Raw genomic sequence first — 20,362 nt, 5'->3', positions numbered from 1 at the left:
CCATGAAGTACTGCAAGATTCGTAGCTCAGCCTGTTCAATGCAATCAGTGTATTTTAGCAAGGAAAAGTAATTGTCTACCCTTTAAAGAAAAAAAAGATATTTGAAATAAAAGGTTTTTGTACTTGATCTGTTTCTTTCTTTTAAAACAAAGGAACATATTGGCTGTTCTCTTACGAATACCATCAGGGAAGGTTGTTTTTATTTTTTGTTTTTTTTTAAAGCCTCACAATATGAAATAAAACAGACTATAAAGAAGTGCGTAGACAGCTTCATTCAGAAATCCAGAGTAATATTTCTTAGCATTAATTCCCTTTAATATTAGGTAATGAGCTGAGAGGCCTTGTGTCTACTAGATTTAAAAATACTAAGCAGTTTAAAAACAAATTGCTTATTAATTTCAGAGAAAGTCATAGCAGAATTTAATTTCTAGACATTTTTCATAAGGATTAGAGAGACATGCTGCCTCACTGCAATGTTACCTTCTAGTAAAAACTGACTTAGAGGTAGTAAATGAATTTTATCAGAAAATACCTTCTCTAAAACTGTGCTGCTCTAACACTGTTGTATTCTGAGAAAACCTAATATTTTTTTCCCCTCCTCTTCAGCCACCAGAAAGACAAATTGCAGTTGGGATTTGTTCAATGGCCAAGAAATCAAAGTCCAAACCGATGAAAGAAATTCTTGAACGTCTCTCCATGTTTAAGTACATTACTGTTGTAATATTTGAGGAGGATGTTATTTTGAATGAGCCAGTAGAAAACTGGCCATTATGTGACTGTCTCATTTCTTTCCATTCTAAAGGTAAGTCTTTTAATAATACCATAAAAAATTTTGGCATCTACATACTTTGTTTTCTAACTGTTCTGTTTGTTTGTTTGTTTGTTTCTGCCTGTCAATATCAGTGGGTTATCCTAGGAGGTGATTACTTCTGTCTTCTTAAACATCAGTTATACTACATTTAAGAATCCAAGCTTTTTAATTGATACTGTTTTAGTTCCTTGAGGAAGTACTGTCTGACATGGTATTTTAAAGTAGCTATTCCTTTTGTGAAACCTGTGGAAATGGTAAGCAGTGTTAAACTAATGCCTACTTTGTCCATTAATTCTGAGTGTGTGCTCCTCTCTCTGTGGTGTGTGGCTCTTTTGACGCACGTTCATCTATCTCTGTTAATATTTTGCTTTTTTTGTGGGTTTGTGCAGTGAGCCTAATATGACCAAACTAAAGTTTAAAACTTTATTTTTTTTTTTATTAGGCCAAAGTAATAGAAGCCTTAGTTCTGGCTCTGAGAAAATAGAGAGAGTGTGGAGGAGGGAATAGAAGTCAAGACCTTCTGCTTTTGCCAGTCTACGCTGAAATCAGACTGCAGTTTTATGATCATCTTAGGGAAATGTTAGTGTTATCTGTAGCTGAGGGAGGGAACCGTACCCCCTCTTATGCCATAAGACTGTTTCTAACTAAAGCTTGAAAAGAATGTTCCAAACTATTTACTGGTGTTGCGTTTTGTAGTTTTAATTAATTTCTCAATAATGTTTTAGGATTTCCACTGGACAAAGCAGTTGCCTATGCAAAACTCAGGAATCCATTCATAATCAATGACTTGAATATGCAGTATCACATACAAGACAGGTAAGCAGTGATTACCTCTAAAAGTGAATTTCTTCTAAGTCAGAATATGAAGGTCTGTTGGCATTGCATAACACTGCTTCTAATGTATGGTACAGTAGAACAAGTAAAAGCACAGAGAATTTTGTTTTCCTAATGTGTTAATAGTTTTCAGTGATACGTGTTTAGATGTTTTTCTTTTAATACTTTTATTTTGATACTCTGAAGGTTGCCAAGGTTGTAATTGAGTAATGTGTTAGTTTAATGTCTAGCAAATACAAAACTTAAACTTTGGAATAACTAAGTGTAGCATAGGTACTGATAGCAACCATACAACCTTCCATGTGTAGCTTACTTAAGGATTTTTTTTTTTTATGTTCCATGGGAACTTCTGGGAGTTGTTAATGTTAGGAGATTGATCATGTGGTCATTCAGTCAGTTTTCTTCTGGGCTTTGATCATGCACAGTAAGTACTAACAAGACAGTAGCAAATAAAATACATAGACATTGGAGCCTTTGGACAGTGTGAGGAGTAGCTATTTTAGATGCCTTTATTTGCTGTCATGCATAAATGTTTTCAGTCTCTTCAAGTGTATTTAACAAGAGAACTATTAAAATTGTTTCTCTTGCCAGAGTGACGAGGACAAGACTGGCACAGCACATGACATTTGTACTAGTACTGATGTGGTCACTGCAAAGAAGCCATTGTGTCAGTGACCTTTAAAGTATTATATGCAGTACAGTACATGTGTATTAAATGTATAACAGTAATGTACATACCCTATGTGGTGTTATTTTTTAAGGAAACAGTTGTATATATTTTCTTCCTTCCTCTCTCATTGGCTCATATTTTGCTGTCATAATTTGGAACCTTTTTCTTCTAGGAGAGAAGTGTATGGTATTCTTAAAGCTGAAGGCATTTTACTTCCTCGTTATGCAGTTCTGAACCGTGATCCAAACAATCCACAAGGTAAAAACTGATTACAAATCTATTAACTAACGGCATCTCTTTGTTTCCACTGGTGAGTGGAAGATACATAGCAGGAAGCTGGATTTCACTTCCTAGGGGACTAATTCAATGCCTCAGAAATTTCTTATGCAATACTTTAGAGTTAGCCCACAAACTTACTTTTGTTGCTTGCTGCCAGGGAAGTATGAGAAAAGCAGCAAAGGCACTGACACTGTGAAAGTCCTGTTCAGTCATACTTCAAACATGCGTGTGTTCACAATACTTCTTTGATCACAGACCCAAAGTATAGCATTGTATGACCTCCTATGAAGTTCATTAGCTCCATCCCCACCAAAACCAGTACAGATATGCATCTGAAAAGTTCTGGTTCTGAATTCTGGATTCACACTCTTCTTGTAGCCTTCACATACCAACTAGAACATGAAGGCCTTCCAGCTTGCACTGAGACACAAATATGTCACTAAGGAAAGCAGTGTTCATGAACTTTAACATTACCCACAATAAACCGTAATTTCAGTTAGGAACTGGCAGAAACTACTCAGGCTACTGAACGCTTTCCTTTGTACAGTAGAACAGATTAGTTTGGTTAGAAGGGATCTACAAAGATCATCGGATCCAATTGCATGACCTCTTCAGGGCTAACCGAAAGTTAAACCATATTATTGAGTGAATTATCCACATGCCTCTTGAACATTACAAGCATGGGGCACAACACTTCACTAGGAGGCCTGCTGGACAACCCTCGTGGTAAAGATTTTTTTCTGTATGTCCATTCTGAGCCTCACCTCTTGCAACTTTGTGCCATTCGTATATGTCCTATTATCAATTACTGGGGAGGAGGGAGTGGCACTTCCCTTTATGCTTCCCTTCCGCAGGGAGCTGCAAAGAGCAATGAGATTGTATCTTGGCCATCTTTTTTTGCAAACTAGACAACCCAAGTGCCCTCAGCCTCTCTTTACAGGACATGCCTTCCAGCCTTTTTACTAGCTTTGTTGCCCTCCACTGCATGGTTATAGGGATCTTAACATCTTTTTGTTTTGTAGAGCCTGGAGCTGTGTGCGACTATTGAAGGTGTGGCAGCTCCAGTGCTAAATACAGCAGAAGAATCATCTCTTTCAACTGACTGACTGTGCTGTATTCAGTGCATTCCAAAATGCACTTTGCTTTCTTCGTTGTAAAAGCACACTGCTGGCTTATGTTGAGCTGCTGTCAGCATTGCCCCTAGGTTACTTTCTGCTGAGCTATTTTCCAGCCACTTGTCTCCCAGTCTTTACCCGTGTCTGGCATTACCTCATCCAAGCTGAAGAACTCAGCATATTCCTGTGTTGAATTTCATTCCATTGCTGATTACCCAGTGTTCCAATCTGTGTAAATCGCTCTGTAAGACCTCTTGTTCATCCAGGGAATCAACAGCATCTTTTTGTTATCACTTGCAAACTTGCTGAGGGCACATACTACTCCTGTGTCCATATTATTGATGAAAATGTTGAACAGGGCTGGCCCTAGAATTGAGACCTGGGGAATGCTGCTGCTGTCCAGCCCCTGGGCAAGTATAGTTACACTTACTACAACAGTTTGAACTGTACCATTGAGCCAGGTCATCACCCAGTGTAGTGTCCACCTGTCATCACAGCTGGACAGTTTTTACGGAAGGATGCTGTGAGGGATGGTATTGAAGGTCTTACTGAAATAAAAAAAAAAAAAAAAAGCACATCTGTCCCCTTCCTTGTCATACAACCTTAACATAGGAGGAGATCAAATTATTAAACCAAGACTTTCTCTTCATGAGCAAGCAAACAAAGGTATAAGGGGAAAGTCAAATCTGCAGATAATCTGCTCTGAATATCAATGGCAATTATTTTCTTTCCTCTATTTTAAAGAAATGTAAGAGCTTTTTCTCCTAAAATGAAAACTGAGTAACAGTAGGAGATTGCAATGACAGGTCAAGACAGTATGAGATAAACCATTAGTAAAATGGAAGCATTTCCATAGTTGGTAACTTTTAAGGGACAGAATTTTATGTAACAGTGTCTGCCCAGTCCTGGGGGAAAAAGACTCATTTATTCTACAGAAATTAAGCCTGCTGCATGCAGCCAGCCAGTAGTGGAGAGATCCATTAACTCAAATTCTGAAGACCCTAACAGTCTGTGAAAGGTTCATAAATTGTAAGTTAAGGTAGTTCTCAGCCTCTTGAAAATATTGCATCTGGCACCACATAATGTTTGCTATTTGGCTGTCATATCTCTGATGTTTCAAAAAAGAGTTCTAAAGAAAAAACAAACAGCTGGGGGTCATTTCACACTGATGGGCAGCTCTGTTCCACCATGCTGCTCTCTCATCGTTCCTCCTCCGCAGAAATGGGGGAGAAAATATGGTGAAAATAAAATGGTCATGGGATGAGATAAGGGCCGGGAGATTACTCACTGTATACAAGCATGTGCAAAACAGATGCAGCTTAGGGAGATTAATGTAATTTATTGCCTGTTGCTAGCAGACTAGAGCAATGAGATCAGAATGCTTATTAAAGGCATTATCTACTTGTCCTGCTTCACCCCATCCCCAGGCAATGCAGGGGAATGAGGGCTGTGGTCAGTCAGTCCATAATGCTTCATCTCTGCCACTCCTCCATGGTCCCTCTTTTCCCTTGCTCCACTTAGATTCCTCCCACAGCGTGCCGTCCTTCCCTGTCTGATTCTGTGTGTGCTTCCCGCAGCCTGCAGGTCTGCTGGCACCGCTCTGACACAGCTTTGTACCATGGGGCCCACCCTCTTGGGCCACGGGGGGACCCTGCTGAAGCAGCTGGAGCGGTGCTGCTCTGACATGGGGCACTGCTGGGCTCTATGAGCACAGGTCTCCCCTACAGCCCACTCTCCACCCCTATTACCAAAATCTTGCCACATTACCCTAGTGCCCTGTCTTAAAAACATTTTTTTTTAAGTGTGTGTGTGCAAGATGTGTAGGGGAAATTTCCTGTGTGTTACCACAAGAATCTACAGAAAGTCTAATAATGTAACGCAATTGAGGTGTGGTACAGCAGGTGTTCAGCAAACGTTGATTAAGTCTGTGTACATCAATGACAAATCAGTGAACCAGAGATTCACAGCAGCCTTTTTATTTCAACCTCCAAAATTACTCCAAATCCCTAATAATTTTGTTCCATGAAAATATTATTACATCTGTTGTTTGCATTGTTTCTTCAGAATGCAACTTGATTGAAGGAGAAGATCATGTGGAAGTGAATGGGGAAATTTTCCAAAAGCCTTTTGTAGAAAAACCAGTTAGTGCTGAGGACCACAATGTTTACATTTATTACCCAACATCTGCTGGGGGTGGAAGCCAGAGGCTTTTTCGAAAGGTGAGGATAGCACGCTAAAAACTATGGAAATTCCATCATGCTAAGTGGCTATATTCTTGGATATGTTTCAATGACTATAAAAAAGGTGAAATTAATCGATGTTGAATTTGAAAGCTAGTCTAGCTGCTCTCTACCGCCCCTCCTTTTTTTGTTGTTGTTGTTGTTTTTGTTTTCTTGTTTTCCTTCTTTTTTAAGTTGTAGATGTCCAGCAGAATTGTTGAACATGACCTGCTAGCGTAGGGGTAGCAGCAGATCAGATAAATGCACTTCAAGAAAACTTACAGAATGATTGAAGACCCCTGTTCTTTTCAGTAGACATTTAGCAGGTGCTAATTCTTATAGGTAGAAGAGGCGTACGCTACCAGTGCATTTAGGTATGATCAAAACCCACTTGCTATGTTTGGTACAGGAAATGTTTTCCCAGAATAGGTTTGTTATTTTAAGGAGTTTTACAATTTCTCAGTAGCCTTTGAGTTCATTAATAGAAAAATATTTGTTTCAGATTGGCAGCAGAAGCAGTGTTTATTCCCCTGAAAGCAGCGTGAGAAAAACAGGCTCCTATATTTATGAGGAATTTATGCCTACGGATGGCACGGATGTGAAGGTATGATAACTGCATGTTCTGACTTATGTTTAAAGTAATCAAATACTCCATGAATTTCTCAGTTTTAAAGATAAAAGTAAATCATTGTGTAGGGGATTAATTTTAATTAAGTTTTGGTAGAGTTCGTAAGGGAAGAAAGACAGTTTTATCTAGCTAAACACAGTACTTATAGTGAAGTTGGCTTACATCATTGGAATCTGGTTCAGGAGGCTTATGTAATGCAGAAGCACCAGCACTTCTGCAAAAGGTTTATTGATCCCGAAGAAGGCATGTGGAGGCAAATTAATGTTCATCAGTTTAATAGAGAGGTACTCATGTTAGTGGAAGTGGCTGGCAGGTACAGTGTCTGCCCTGGGGTTTCCCCCAGCAGATACTGGTGGCAGTGGACCTGCAATATCCCACACCACCTCTTAGCACCATGGCCGTATTATCTAGAGGCAGTTTACTTGTGTTCCCGAGCTAACATAAGGCCTTTCTTGTGGGTTGGTCACCTGTTCAGGCCATAATTTCTATTTTTCCATACAGCTTATTAGATGACACTTTTTTCTTTAGTTAGCATTAGTACTGTATGTACTTTTCTCTGTGAACAGACATTGTCTAGATGTTTTTGTCTAAATGTTAAAAAAAAATGTGTAGCTGAGATACATTTTACCAAATAAGGTATTCTTCTAATTAATAATGAAAAGTTATTTAATAAAATGATACAATGTTGAAAAAGTAATGAGTTGTGCTTATCTAATTATTTTTACTCTTGTTTATTTTCTTAAAATATGTAGAGATTAAGCATCATAAGAGTGACAGAGTAGAGCAGTAACAGCACAGGTACTACCTATGGAGATTGCCCGCTTTGTGTTAGTTCTGGCTATTTTAAGCCTAACACTGAACAAGTGTAATGAGTGTTTTACCATGTACGTGAGAGATCACCATATTTAGACAAAGAGTGGAAGTCCATGTGTGTGATCTAATCCAGTCTTATGTCAAATAAGCCCTTGAGAAATTGCAGTCAACTTCTTCCACCTGGAGATACATGAGGGTAATGCTAATTTTGTGTTCATAGGCAAATTTCCCCTTTCCTAAGGATGTTGTGCTTACTCTTCATATGATTTTAGTGTGGAACACTTCACTCTAGATTAATCTAAGTCTAAGTAAGAGCTTTACAATTTCTTTCCAAGGAGAAAAGTTTATAGCAACCTGAAGAGATGCATATGACTTGAGGGTGCAGCCTATTTTGACTGCTGTTAAATGGTAGACATCAAACAGCATCTGTAGGCTTGAACACCCCGTGTAAATAATGGATTTTTTTTTTTTTTTAACGACTGTCAGGTTTACACTCCACAGTTTTATCCATCTCATTTTAGGCATCTGTTGTCCATCTTTTAATCTCAGCTTGCTAGCAGCTGAAGTATTGCATTTGTCATTCAAACAGGAGATTCTCATTCAGGTCTTCAAGGATATTGATAATATGCCACACCTTAAAATCACTAAGACACATTTGTTACGATCTCTTTTTCAAATGATGTCCTGCAGGACTTTGCATCTGAGAGCTGTCTAAGGAAGCGTAGCTGCCTACTGCTGCTCCATTAAATCGAATACAAAAGGAAAACCCACTAGAGACTAGCCATATTTATTATACGCTCAGTATCACTTTATAATCTCACATTGTTGAAGGCATTACATGGAAGAAATGTCAGTTTAGACTTCCAAACTTCATGCAGAAAGATACAGTCACAACTAGTGCAGATTCTTCATCTAAACCAGGCCATTATTCTACTAAGTAAGAACTAAGAAGTTACTGAAAGAGTATAGCAGTTCTCATGACAGCTCTCTTCAGTTTTGCTTGAAAATAGTTACAATGTTTGGTAGTGTTTGCAGTCATCTGTTTTACCAGAGTACTTTTTTTTGGTCGAAGATTAACAGTCTTGTTTTCAAATATAGTGACAGCATCCCATTTACTGAGAGCTGTTGATGAGACTCTTAATGCACAGGCCCAGCTACTTGTTTGAAGTGAGTATTAAAGTTGTAGCGTAGGAGATAGTACAATCATTCTCTCAGGCTGCTGTCTTGTAATGCCAAAACTGGGCAGATTGTTATATTGTTCAGTCTTACCTAAAATATGAAAGTATTTTTTTAATTAATCATTTAGGCCTGCAGCCAGGTTTTTATAATCAGCGGAGCTCAAATTATTCTTGAGTTAATCTGCTTTCCAAGTACTGCAGATGTTTTGAAGAGAAAAACATTATTCATTACCTCTGCGTTGTCATAATTAAGGAATTAATTTTTGTTCATCAAGTTTTATGTTTTATTTTCTTTACATGTGCTTCAACTTCCTCCTCAGCGGCCACTAAATAATGGGTGCTCTCAAAATGCCATACCTTTGAGAAGGGTACTTCAGAGCAGAATTATCAATAATAACAACTGCTAGTATCTTCACAGAATCATAGAACGTTAAATGTTGCATGGGGACTCTGAAGGTCATCTGGTCCAAACCCCGTGTGCAAACAGAGACATCTAGAATAGATTATGCGATTGCAGTGATTATCACATTTGAGATAAATTCAGAAGGATGTATTGATAAGGATGATGTAACTTAATTACACTGAATCAAGAGTTCTTCTTTTTTGATAAAGGTGTACACAGTAGGTCCTGACTATGCTCATGCTGAAGCCCGGAAGTCCCCAGCTCTTGATGGCAAGGTAGAGCGGGATAGCGAAGGAAAAGAAGTGAGGTATCCAGTCATCCTGAATGCAAGAGAGAAGTTAATTGCTTGGAAAGTATGCCTTGCCTTTAAGGTAAGCTGATTTCTTTCCTATCTGATCAAACGTTTAATGCTAATTAATTGTTTACTACCTGAAACTTCTGTAGAGTTTAAATGTCCAGAGCTAGCAGTGATATTGTAGGCTTTGTGCCCCTGATAGGGCATATTGTAGACTTTGAGCAGAAGAAAAAAATTGAACAGAATTAAAAAAAACTGAGTCTTTTTTAATGCAAAAAAAAAGTTCTTTAAATGCAGTGAGAAGTTCTGGATGTGTTGCTTATGTTGCATGAGTTTCCTATATGTTTTGTTACATGTTTCTCTTGTGCTTTGCTAGTCCACAGTGTATCTGTTCTGTGCATAACCATGTTAGTGGTTTATAATTAGGGAAATGCATCTTCAGTAGTCAAGTTTTTGCTACTCTTGTTATCTGGTGTTTATATTGGGCCTTAGTAAACATTAATTTTGTATTGACATGGCTAGCTTTTCTTTATTCAAATTGCTTGATAGATTCCATTTTTGTACAGCTCTAAGTTTCTGTATTAAAACTTCATTCAGTCTTTTCCGTCCTTTTCAGACTTCTTATTGAAAAGCTGTCTTTCAGTCTGTCTCATAAAGTGTGTGCAACCATGGTGGTATGCTAGAGAGTGGGACAACTGTTACCTAGCAAAGGGGACTTTGAAATTGCATTTAATATATTTTATTAACGGTATCAATACTAAGTCTTTATCAAGAGTATCCTATCAAATATAAATTTGGACAAAAATGTCTTTTAATGTTTTATCATTTCTTGCCTACCACTCTTAAAAACAGTGTATAAGGGGAAACTCTGCTATCCAAATGGGAACTTGTAAGTCTATAATTGCCTAAGCTATATGTTTTGAAGGCTAAGCTTGTGTGCACATGAACTTCATGCAAAATACTGATTCTGTTGGGGTCATATAGGAAGGTTTAATTGAAGTTGGAGGTACTAAGTTAATAGGTAAGAAGATGTTTACATGTCGACTGAGCCTAACATGGAAGTTTTAAGTATAAGAAAATTTAAGGAAAGTGATCAATGACTTGAACTTTTATTTTTAAAAACAGCAAACAGTTTGTGGCTTTGACTTGCTGCGTGCTAATGGACAGTCATATGTCTGTGATGTGAACGGCTTCAGTTTTGTGAAAAACTCCATGAAATACTATGATGATTGTGCTAAGATACTGGGGTAAGAGTTTATTGATTTACTTCAGGAGTTTTGCCTGTTCATTCTGTTGCATGTAACTATAGATTGTATACTACTTACTCGTAAATAACTATTTAAAATTAATTATTTAATAAAATAAGTAAGATTTCAGATAAGTACTATAGAAGTACTAAGAACTGTAAATCTATAAACAAATCATAAACTAATTCCTTATTCTTAAAGTCATCTAAATCATCTGAGTGTTCTGCAGGTAGGTACCATGAAGGGATTAATTTTTTAAAGGTAGTTGAGATTTTTTTTCAAGTAGAGAAGTACTACTGGATGATTTTGCATGCTGCTATGGAGCACATACCCAAATTGATGTGTTTTGTCCTTGATCTGAAGCTGGCATGGATGTACGTATTTCATACCCTTATATCCAAGCGCTTGTAGTGTCAAGATATCTTCTATCATACTATGTTTCCTCTGTTGTACTGGGAACAAAAGGAGGCAGAATAGTAGATCATGCAGAATTGTACTGAGCTTTATACCAGTGAATACCTTCAAATAGGACTGATCCCATTTAGGCCAGCTAAATTGCTTTCACAGTAAGATTGCACTGATAAGATAGAGCATGACCTTTCTCATTATCAAATGGTCTGACGTCATATCTAGATTGAGGAAGAGATAAGGTAAAATCATAGTTAATGATTGTAGTTCTCTTCTTTTAGGCCATTTTTTGAGTTAAGAGCTAGAATTCTATTTTGAGTTCTCAATTATTTAACTTGCTGTAAATGTTGAATTCTCTGGAAGAAGTTTTCTTACCATTTTTTCTTCATGCTGACATGTAGTACAATACAGTAAACGTAGTACAAAATATCAGATTTTATTTTTCTACCTTTTTATAAGTGAAAGCTTAAGTAGTACCAATTCAAGATGCTCATTTTTTCTTGATGCTACTGCTTTTTATTGCAGATATTAATTTGAATTCAGTATATTTTGATTAAATACTTGGAAATAGAACATGAGCAAGATATAATAAACTTCTGTATGTGAAAGCAGAGTTATCATTTTGTAGTTAAGTTATTCACATTTTTTTCCAGTTTTACCAACAAACTTTTTGAGAAATGAAATTACTGCTAAAGCTACCAGTTACTCTTTGATTAGCATGGCTAATTTCAATAATTCAAATTAATCTTAAACTAATTTAAGATTTTCAGAGACTTCCAGTTTGATAATGGAGTCAGATATCTGAATACTTAAATAAACTAGAACAAACTGTTTCTGTGGAACAATTTTAGGAACTGGAATTCACAGACTGAAGTTTCTTAAGCATCCTGTGCTGTTAGGCTAGTATTAGCTCTGTTGCAGTAGCTTTAAATTATTCAATAAGTACATCTTAATGTGTGTACAATTAGAAGAAAAACACTTATTTTTTCTCTCTAGGAGAGACATGCTGTCATAAGCACTCAAAAACTACATAGATAAAAGTGCACGTGTATAGATACGTTTGTTTTGGAGTGCGTGTGTGTTTTATAAGATCTGCTCTAAACTTTTTTTTTTCTTTTTAATTTTTCTGTAGAAATATCATAATGAGAGAACTTGCTCCCCAGTTTCAGATACCATGGTCAATTCCTTTGGAAGCTGAAGACATCCCTATCGTGCCAACCACCTCTGGGACAATGTAAGAGAATAGCAGCAACACCTGAATTGTGGAAAATCCTAACATAACTTTTGTGTGCATTGTTTTTTCTCTTCACAAGGTGTACCCATTTTGGCCTATGAACGCATATTTTGTGTGATGAAAACAAGGAAGGAATCACAATTGCTATGCCAGCAATCAGAATTTCTGATCCTTAGTCAAGCTGAGTATAGAACAGCAGATTTTCAAGTGTAGCATCTTCTGTGCATAGCTTCCTTCACTGCTAATCATTTTTCCAGCACCAGCTTAATATGCACTTCTAATAAACATGCTCTCTCATTTAATGAACTTCAGAATCATTTTAAAATATTACCCAAGTAGTTACTCAAGTCTTAAAATCAGTATGTATATTTTATACTTCACATCACTTTCAGTTAACCTTATATTCTTGCATATCCTTCTTTCACTTTTGTAGTTATGTCAGATAATGACAACTTTGTCAATTGTTCTGATTTGTAGTGGTTTTAATAATAAATAAAAATTTCATTTATAAAATTGTGAAACATTTCAGGATGGAGCTTAGATGTGTTATAGCTGTAATACGTCATGGAGACCGAACACCAAAACAAAAAATGAAAATGGAAGTAAAACATCAAAAGTAAGTTGAACTTTGATAAAAGCTCGTTTCTTGGGGATGTACAAACAATTAATTAAGCAAAAAGTCCATCATACAAGATATTGTTTGTTCTGTTTTTTCTGTCTTTTAAATGTAGCTGTTGTCTTTCCATCTAATTAATAAGCATGCACCTCTTTCTAAGAGGACTGTCAGAATAGTTTTTCAGACTTCCTTCATTGCATGATGCACTTTATAAACAGTCCTGTTTGATTTTCATGAAAATACATTTGTTTCTATACATTTCTTTATGAATAATCAGTAGAGAATATCTCTGGTTCTCCGTTTGACTTTGAGCTCTGACTTTGTTTTTATTGTGTTTCTTGTGTGACTTACTTTCTTACTGTACCACCTTTCTGTCTCTTAATTTTGTCAAAGTTTGATTACTGTGTATTTCTGGTAGATACCATTTTTTTGTCAGAATTCACAAAGTGCCTGGAATTGGGTGCAGTTTCAGTATCTCATGCATGCACGTATACTTGCTTTAAATATACATATAAATTCATAAATATATGTACATACACACACACACATTAAATTTATATTTATGTTATATGCATATTATATGTGTGTGTGTGTGTGTGTGTGTGTGTTCTTGAATGATAAGGTGAATCACTGCTGTATATTCTTTCCTTTTTGTATTTAACACTTATCAAGTCAGTAAGAGAATGGGTTTTTTTTGTATTCAAATTCCTCTAAAGTATTGAGGACTTCCTGGAGAAATGAGATTTGAATAAAGGATCACTTGAGCTCTGAAGTTCGGATTTTAATATGCTTTTCTAGTAATGTAAAGTTATTAATTTCAGGCCATTTTAGGTTTAAAAGCTATGTGTTTGACTAATATTTTAGCTTATTAAATGTATATGTATATTCTTTCTCCTAAAGATTTTTTGATCTCTTTGAAAAATGTGATGGATATAAATCTGGAAAACTAAAACTGAAAAAGCCAAAACAACTGCAGGCAAGTTTGTTTCTATTTTCTTTCTCTAGTGTTTTACGACAAACAGAAAATAATCTATCTTAAGTTAGTCCTGTGTTTGTTTTCTTTAGGAAGTGCTTGATATAGCAAGGCAACTCCTTGTGGAACTTGGGCAGAACAATGATTCTGAAATTGAGGAAAGTAAAGCAAAACTTGAACAGCTAAAGACTGTGTTAGAAATGTAAGTGTCTATTTTCAGTCTTCATAGCAACAAAGACATACCTGTTATTTTGACTTGTTTGACCAGTTACTGCTCAGCTGCAATGATTATCAACTATGTAATAATATATTAATTGAAACAGATGGGTCTTCCTCAAAGAACAAGAAAGGATATCCTTTCTAGCATTATGAAGGAGGTTGAGCCCTCTCATCTTTTCTCATCTTTTTAATGGAACTTACTATTTAATCTAGCTAGTGTCTCAGTGTGCTTTCCACTTGAAAGAGTTTAGGTTTGGGGTTTGTTTGGTGTTGGGTTTTTTTTTTTGGGTGTGTGTGTGTTTGTTTGTTTGTTTGTTTTGGCATGCTTAACTAATTGAGTGTAGGGTTTGCCTCTTAGCTATGCGTGGCATAATGAAGTTTCTTGAAGTTTCTTGGAACCTGTAGGAACTTTCACTGTGTTCATCAAACTGTACAAACTGAGGATTCCAAAGAAATAAAGCTTTGCATATGAAGCCTGAAGTATTTAATAGCAGGAAAAAAAAAAAGGCTTTGAGGTTTGTTAATATTCTGGGGTCTCAAGATTTGACACGGTGGAAGATAACTGTAAGTTTTAGAAATTGGGGCAAATACAATTATTCTTGAAATTTATGAAGATTACTTAAAATACTGAGTTTTACTTGAGAACTTCTCTGGCTGGCAAAACTGTGACCATCTACATCAGATTCTGTGTACTGACGGCTCACGTGTAGTTGTAAACTGCTTATGCAGTTTGCAAATGCAGTTTTTTGTTTTGTTTTTTTTTTTCACTTTTATGCTCGGTGTGCTGAAAATAAGTTGTGTAAAATAATATTTGGAAATGTTTCATCAGAGAAGGATTGTTGGGTATGCAGTTTTATGTGCTTTATGAATAAGGCTTAATTTAAGACTGCAGTGTGAAATGGTGGTCAAATGCTCAAATGAATGACCAACATAATTTTATTATATTCTGTTTCAAGAACACAGTAGCTTTGAGTTTGTACAGGAAAATATGTTTTCTTTTCTCTTTTCCTTTCTCACCTCCACCTGTTCCTTCTTCAGGTACGGGCATTTTTCAGGCATAAATCGCAAAGTTCAGTTAACGTATCTTCCTCATGGCTGCCCGAAGACTTCCAGTGAAGAGGAAGGTGTAGTATTACTTTAGTGTATATTCACTTAAGAACATATGTATTTACATACACTAGTGGTATATCATGTCTGGATATTAAGAAGCAGTAGTATGTTGATTTGAATGAATGAATGTGTTGATGGCAAATACTCAGCAGTCTCTAAACCTCCTGAATCGTACACCTAAAATTATGTAGTAAATTTACATTACAACACCTTTTTTGCAATGGAAAACAGGGGGAAGAAACTTCAGTGATTCACCAAAAATGGTGTATTGGGAGAAAGATGAAAAATCCTGTTTATCACTTACTGCTGTCCTTAAAATGTTTCTAAGCTCTTTCTGATCTTTGTTCCGTGGTCGTTAACTGAAATAACCTCGGGTATTTAAAAGCCTTTTTTTATTCTAATTTTTTGACTCAATATTTGATTTAGGTTTCTTACTCAGTATTTTTCACTATTTTTTTTCTATCTAATGCGATTATTTCAGGTTAAGTGCTGTTTTACTTCTCTGGTTCAGTATTTTCTTAATGTTAGAAAGCTATTAAGGATTCCTAATGTTGAAGAGACTCTTTACTGGCCTTCATAGTTTTAGTATTTTTGTTTATGTGCAAAAAAAAAATTACAATATACTTCTCTACTAAACTCCAATCTCTGTGTGCGATTAGATAACAGAAGAAATGAACCATCCCTCCTGCTGGTCCTAAAATGGGGAGGAGAACTGACCCCTGCAGGCAGGGTTCAAGCAGAGGAGCTTGGAAGGGCATTCAGGTGTATGTATCCAGGTGGACAAGGTAAAAAAAATAAGAATAAACGTGCTGAATGGCATAAATCCCTTTTGAAGATAATAAAGTGCAAAATGAAAGTCTGAGCAAAATGTTTGTTTGGTAGGAGATTATGCTGGATTTCCTGGCTGTGGTTTACTTAGATTACATAGCACTTACCGACACGATCTCAAAATCTATGCTTCTGATGAGGGACGAGTTCAGATGACTGCAGCAGCTTTTGCAAAGGTACTGTGTCAAACTGTATTTTCAATTCTAAAATTCTGAAATGTTCTAGCTTATTTCTTCTAAAAATTTGTGGAGATTTATTGTTTATTATACACACAGGGACTGTTCTGTTTTTTTTGTTTGTTTGTTTTAAAAAGAAGGTATTCTGAAAGATTATTTAATAATATGCAGGAAAGTTTCCAGTTAATGTGCCATGCTTTGAAGTTCTTTGAGCCACTGCAGACAGGTTTTCATTACACATTCATGGTAGTATGCTATAGTTATTTTGCAGTAAACAAAAAACAAAACAGAGAAATGTTTTTAGTTTGCATCTTTCTTAGTTCTTTAGGGCTTACTTTCTGAAACATTCATGAAATTTTGTCAGATTTCTTTGACAAATTGTATGTGTAATGGGTAAGAGCACAGGCATTATAACTGAGTTAATACATTAATTTTCCCTGAGCAAAAATTGCGATTTTCAGTTGATTCGGTGAATTGGACCAAAAGATCTGGGGTCTGGAAAGCAATCTTTTCATGGAAACCATCCTTCTCTTATTGACTAATAACCCTATAGAGGTAGTGACAGCGTTTGAAGCTATCAGAAATATGGAATTAACAAACTACTTTGAAATTATTAAAATGAGAAATTGTAGAAAGTAAAGATCAATTTGGTTTGGGTTTTGTTAGTGTTGTTCTTCTATGTGTGTGTTTGTTTTTTACCAGTTGAAATAATTTCTGTAAAAATTAGAAGGACGGTTCTAATTTTTTTGACCAGAGTTCAGAACTTCCTACATCTCCAGTGTTTGCCAGAGTGTTTCTTTACCCCTCTTCATGCTAGCCAAATTCCTCTTTTGCCCCTCTTCCCAAGTCGCCTTTCTCATGTGTAATACTTCCAATGTTAATAATTTTATTCGCTTTCTTCTTGCAGTGATACAGATCTTGAATTGTTTGAGAGAACTCAGAGCAAGTGCTACATAAAGACTTCTTTAGGTGTATGATTTTCATAAATACAGAGTGATAAGAGTTAGGTGAGAGGGAGCCTCTGTAGGTCACGTAGTTCAGCTCAGACATCACAAGGCTAGCCTGAATGAGGTTGACTACAACTGTATCCAGTCAAGTTCTGAGCATCTATAGGAATGAAGATTCCACAGCCTCTCCAAGTATTTAATTCCACCCCTTCATTCTCAGGTAGCTTCTCTATTTCTTCTAGGTAGCTCATCCCTTCCTTTACCTTTCCTGTGTTCCTTTTTAATCCATGCTGACATTCTAACATGACTTTCCATATCTCAGGTTGGACTGCTTTTGTATTTTGAGGATTTTGTCCTTAGGGACAGCTGTTCTGCTCACCTTTGCCCTTTGGGACACTCTTCCCTGGGAATTGCATGAAAAGCTGAAGTATCATCATTTGCAGGAGCTCTGATACAATTATTTGTCATCTTCTCTAAGAATTTGTCACAGTATCATGGTTTCTATTGCCAAGACTGCCACTGACCTTCACTTTCCTGACTTTCTTAGAAACAGCCCCAGGAAAATGTCTCAGCTAGATAAGTTAATCAGTATCCTTTGCCGTGGAATTGTTCTGGATGTTCTTCAGAAATCTGGGATTCTTGTCACATGCAATATTGCTCATGCATTAGGTATCCCAAATTAAGTATTAAAAAAGGTAGGACACATTCTTAGCTTAAGAAGGTTTCATCTATTTCCTCTTTTAGTTGGGTGGTCTTTAGCAGCAGCCTGCCTTGATATTACCATTTATCTGTCCTTTCATCCTTACGTGTAACCTCTCAACTGACTTGTTACTGGTTTGAAAGCAAAGGTCCCAGTGGTCAAGTCACTCCTTTATACAGAATCCAGTTCTTTCTCCATGCCTTCCTGTAACTGTAGCAAAGCTCCACTCATTTTGCCTGTCTCTGTAATCTTTGTAAAATTAAACCTTTGTAGATGTTCAGTATTTCTGTTCCCATTGTTTGTTTCCGTGCTTCATGTGTTGGTGCACAGCTACTTCACGTGGACAGCCACCTGTCCTGCTTTCTCCTCAGTCAGCAGACTTGAGGGGAACACCACTCCATTTCCATACTTACCTCAGTGCCCTTCCGTTTCCAGAAGAGTCAGAAAAGTTTCTAGCCTTCTCCGTTTTGGAAGTCTCCATCCTCCTTTTGTTCAACTGTGGAATTTTATTGTCCTTCTATACCACACAGGGTTTGGGCTCTGTAGGATCTCTGCAAAGGCCTTGTCTGTGTCCTCTGTGTCTTCCCAGATCCTAGTCAGTCTCTTTCCATAGCTCCTTCATCTGGTTCTCTGGACCAGGGCATGTCCCCCACAAGTCAGATTGCTGGTGCACCATGCATTCCCTGTTACCTGAGACCTGGACAGCTATGACCTCCTGTGGGCACTCTTGGCACCTGCAAGATGCCGGGGTGTCACACTGGACCTCACACTGGGGATCATGCTCTAAGGGCACATCACCATCACCGTTGCACCAACTGTAGCAATCCTACACACCAAGGCAGTGCTTTCATAGAATCATAGAATAGAATCACAGAATGTCTTGGGTTGGAAGGGACCTTAAGAATCATCAGGCTCCAACCCTTCTGTCACAGGCCGGATTGCCAAACGTTACATCAAGCAGTAGATCATATTGCCTAGGGCCCCATCCAACCTAGCCTTAAACACCTTCAGGGGTGGGGCATCCACAGCTTCTCTGGGCAACCTATTCCAGCACCTCAGCACACTCTCAATAAAGAACTTCCCCTGAAATCTAACCTAAATCTCCCTTCTTTAGTTTAAAACCATTCCCCTGTGTCCTAACAAACCATTCACCCTTGTCCTAATGGCTAAATCCCCATATATCTAAGCTGTAGGCAACTAATATAATCTCGAGTTTAAATTAGTATTTTCAGTGGGTTTTTTGTTTATTTTTAAGGTACTGTTACTATCTCATGTTTACTTGATTAATTATATTATTTGCTTCAGGGACTACTGGCCTTAGAGGGCGAGCTGACTCCTATTCTTGTCCAGATGGTAAAAAGTGCTAATATGAATGGTCTATTGGACAGTGACAGCGATTCTTTAAGCAGCTGTCAGCATCGTGTTAAAGCAAGGCTCCATGAAATTCTCCAGAGAGACAGAGAATTTACTGCTGATGACTACGATAAGGTTAGAACATAAGTAGTTTTCAGTGAAATGAAATAAATAGACAAGTAAATACTTATATTAAAATAATGAGCAGTTGTTTTATGTATGTGCTTTGAAAAATCATGTATGTGTTTGCAAATAGTTTGATCTAAGAAGGAAGCTGTAGCAATTGTGATATAGATATCTTGAGCTATTGAAATATTAGTAATCAGAATGGTTACAAACTTTAAAGTAGGAATATAATCGATGGTAGGGATCATATTAGTAAATCTTTTTCACTGGCTTTTTTTTTTAATTAGTCAAGGGATAAAGCTATATTTTTATACTTTTTTTCTAGTTCTTCACTTTGACCTTTTTAATAAGTTTGTGATACCGTATCTTACAAGGTGCTGGTATCCTACAAGGCCTTTTTTCTGACTATAAGCAATAAGAGGCAGAAAACCAGTAGAATAATTCCTTACACGTGAAAGGAAATGTCTCATTATCATAATAACCTAATGCATAGTTAATGCTGACATGGTATGATCTGCATGATTGTTTCTGGTTTAAATGAAAGTACCTCAAATATGGTCTCTGTAAGTTTTAACTGATATTTTCTAAAAGGTATTGGGAGCAAATTATTGAAAAATGATTGTACTATCTGTATGTATGCTCTTTGTGGACTTACTTAAGTATGTAGATTAAAAGAATCAGTCAAACCACTGCCAGCAGTAGATTTTGCAGTACTTGGAAGAAGTGAGAGGGTACATGGTTTCAAATATTTATTTTATTTTCCCATTTTTTGTTCTGGGATGTAAAAGAAGACTGAAACTAGTGCATTGTCTTTTATGATAGTTGCTGAGGGTGACTAATGCTTGAGATTATGAAGTGATAATATCTTTTCTGTATTTTTTCTTTTTTTCATTCTTTCTTTTTAACTTACCTGCAATCAGGTAAGTTAACAATTTGCTTTTGTTTTGTTATATTTTGCTTTCTCTATGCTGGAGTATTATTCCTATGGATATAACAGGGAGGTAGGAAACAGCTCTGAAGATCTTGAGATAAATTTGTGCTTAAAAGGGTTTATTTTTGTCTGTGTTTGTGGGCATATGTCCTATCCAAACAGAAAGCTAAGCCAGGAAGAATCAGGTTTTTTTTCAAGGTATCTCATTTTCCTTCTAGTCATGCTAATGAAGGTACTGTATAGAACAGT

General features: G+C 36.7%; 1 protein-coding gene across 18 annotated transcripts in view; it reads left to right on the top strand.

Annotated features, from left to right (window-relative positions):
- PPIP5K2 (diphosphoinositol pentakisphosphate kinase 2) overlaps nucleotides 1-20,362 on the top strand; it is a 52,884-nt gene that overhangs the window by 9,782 nt on the left and 22,740 nt on the right. For all 18 annotated transcript variants that reach the window (XM_046905587.1, XM_040656370.2, XM_015280460.4 and 15 more), the window contains exons 3-17: nucleotides 607-802; nucleotides 1,537-1,627; nucleotides 2,488-2,573; nucleotides 5,774-5,928; nucleotides 6,431-6,532; nucleotides 9,160-9,321; nucleotides 10,371-10,492; nucleotides 12,033-12,134; nucleotides 12,664-12,750; nucleotides 13,651-13,726; nucleotides 13,816-13,925; nucleotides 14,981-15,066; nucleotides 15,712-15,837; nucleotides 15,935-16,056; nucleotides 19,009-19,191. In XM_046905587.1, coding sequence (XP_046761543.1) covers nucleotides 607-802; nucleotides 1,537-1,627; nucleotides 2,488-2,573; nucleotides 5,774-5,928; nucleotides 6,431-6,532; nucleotides 9,160-9,321; nucleotides 10,371-10,492; nucleotides 12,033-12,134; nucleotides 12,664-12,750; nucleotides 13,651-13,726; nucleotides 13,816-13,925; nucleotides 14,981-15,066; nucleotides 15,712-15,837; nucleotides 15,935-16,056; nucleotides 19,009-19,191 — 1,806 coding nt within the window. The remainder of the gene's footprint in view (nucleotides 1-606; nucleotides 803-1,536; nucleotides 1,628-2,487; nucleotides 2,574-5,773; nucleotides 5,929-6,430; nucleotides 6,533-9,159; nucleotides 9,322-10,370; nucleotides 10,493-12,032; nucleotides 12,135-12,663; nucleotides 12,751-13,650; nucleotides 13,727-13,815; nucleotides 13,926-14,980; nucleotides 15,067-15,711; nucleotides 15,838-15,934; nucleotides 16,057-19,008; nucleotides 19,192-20,362) is intronic.

The sequence above is a fragment of the Gallus gallus genome, chromosome Z (assembly GCF_016699485.2).
Source record: "Gallus gallus isolate bGalGal1 chromosome Z, bGalGal1.mat.broiler.GRCg7b, whole genome shotgun sequence".
NCBI lineage: Eukaryota > Metazoa > Chordata > Aves > Galliformes > Phasianidae > Gallus > Gallus gallus.
Note: the sequence above shows the minus strand (reverse complement) of the source record. Positions and strands in the feature narration are given on the sequence as shown.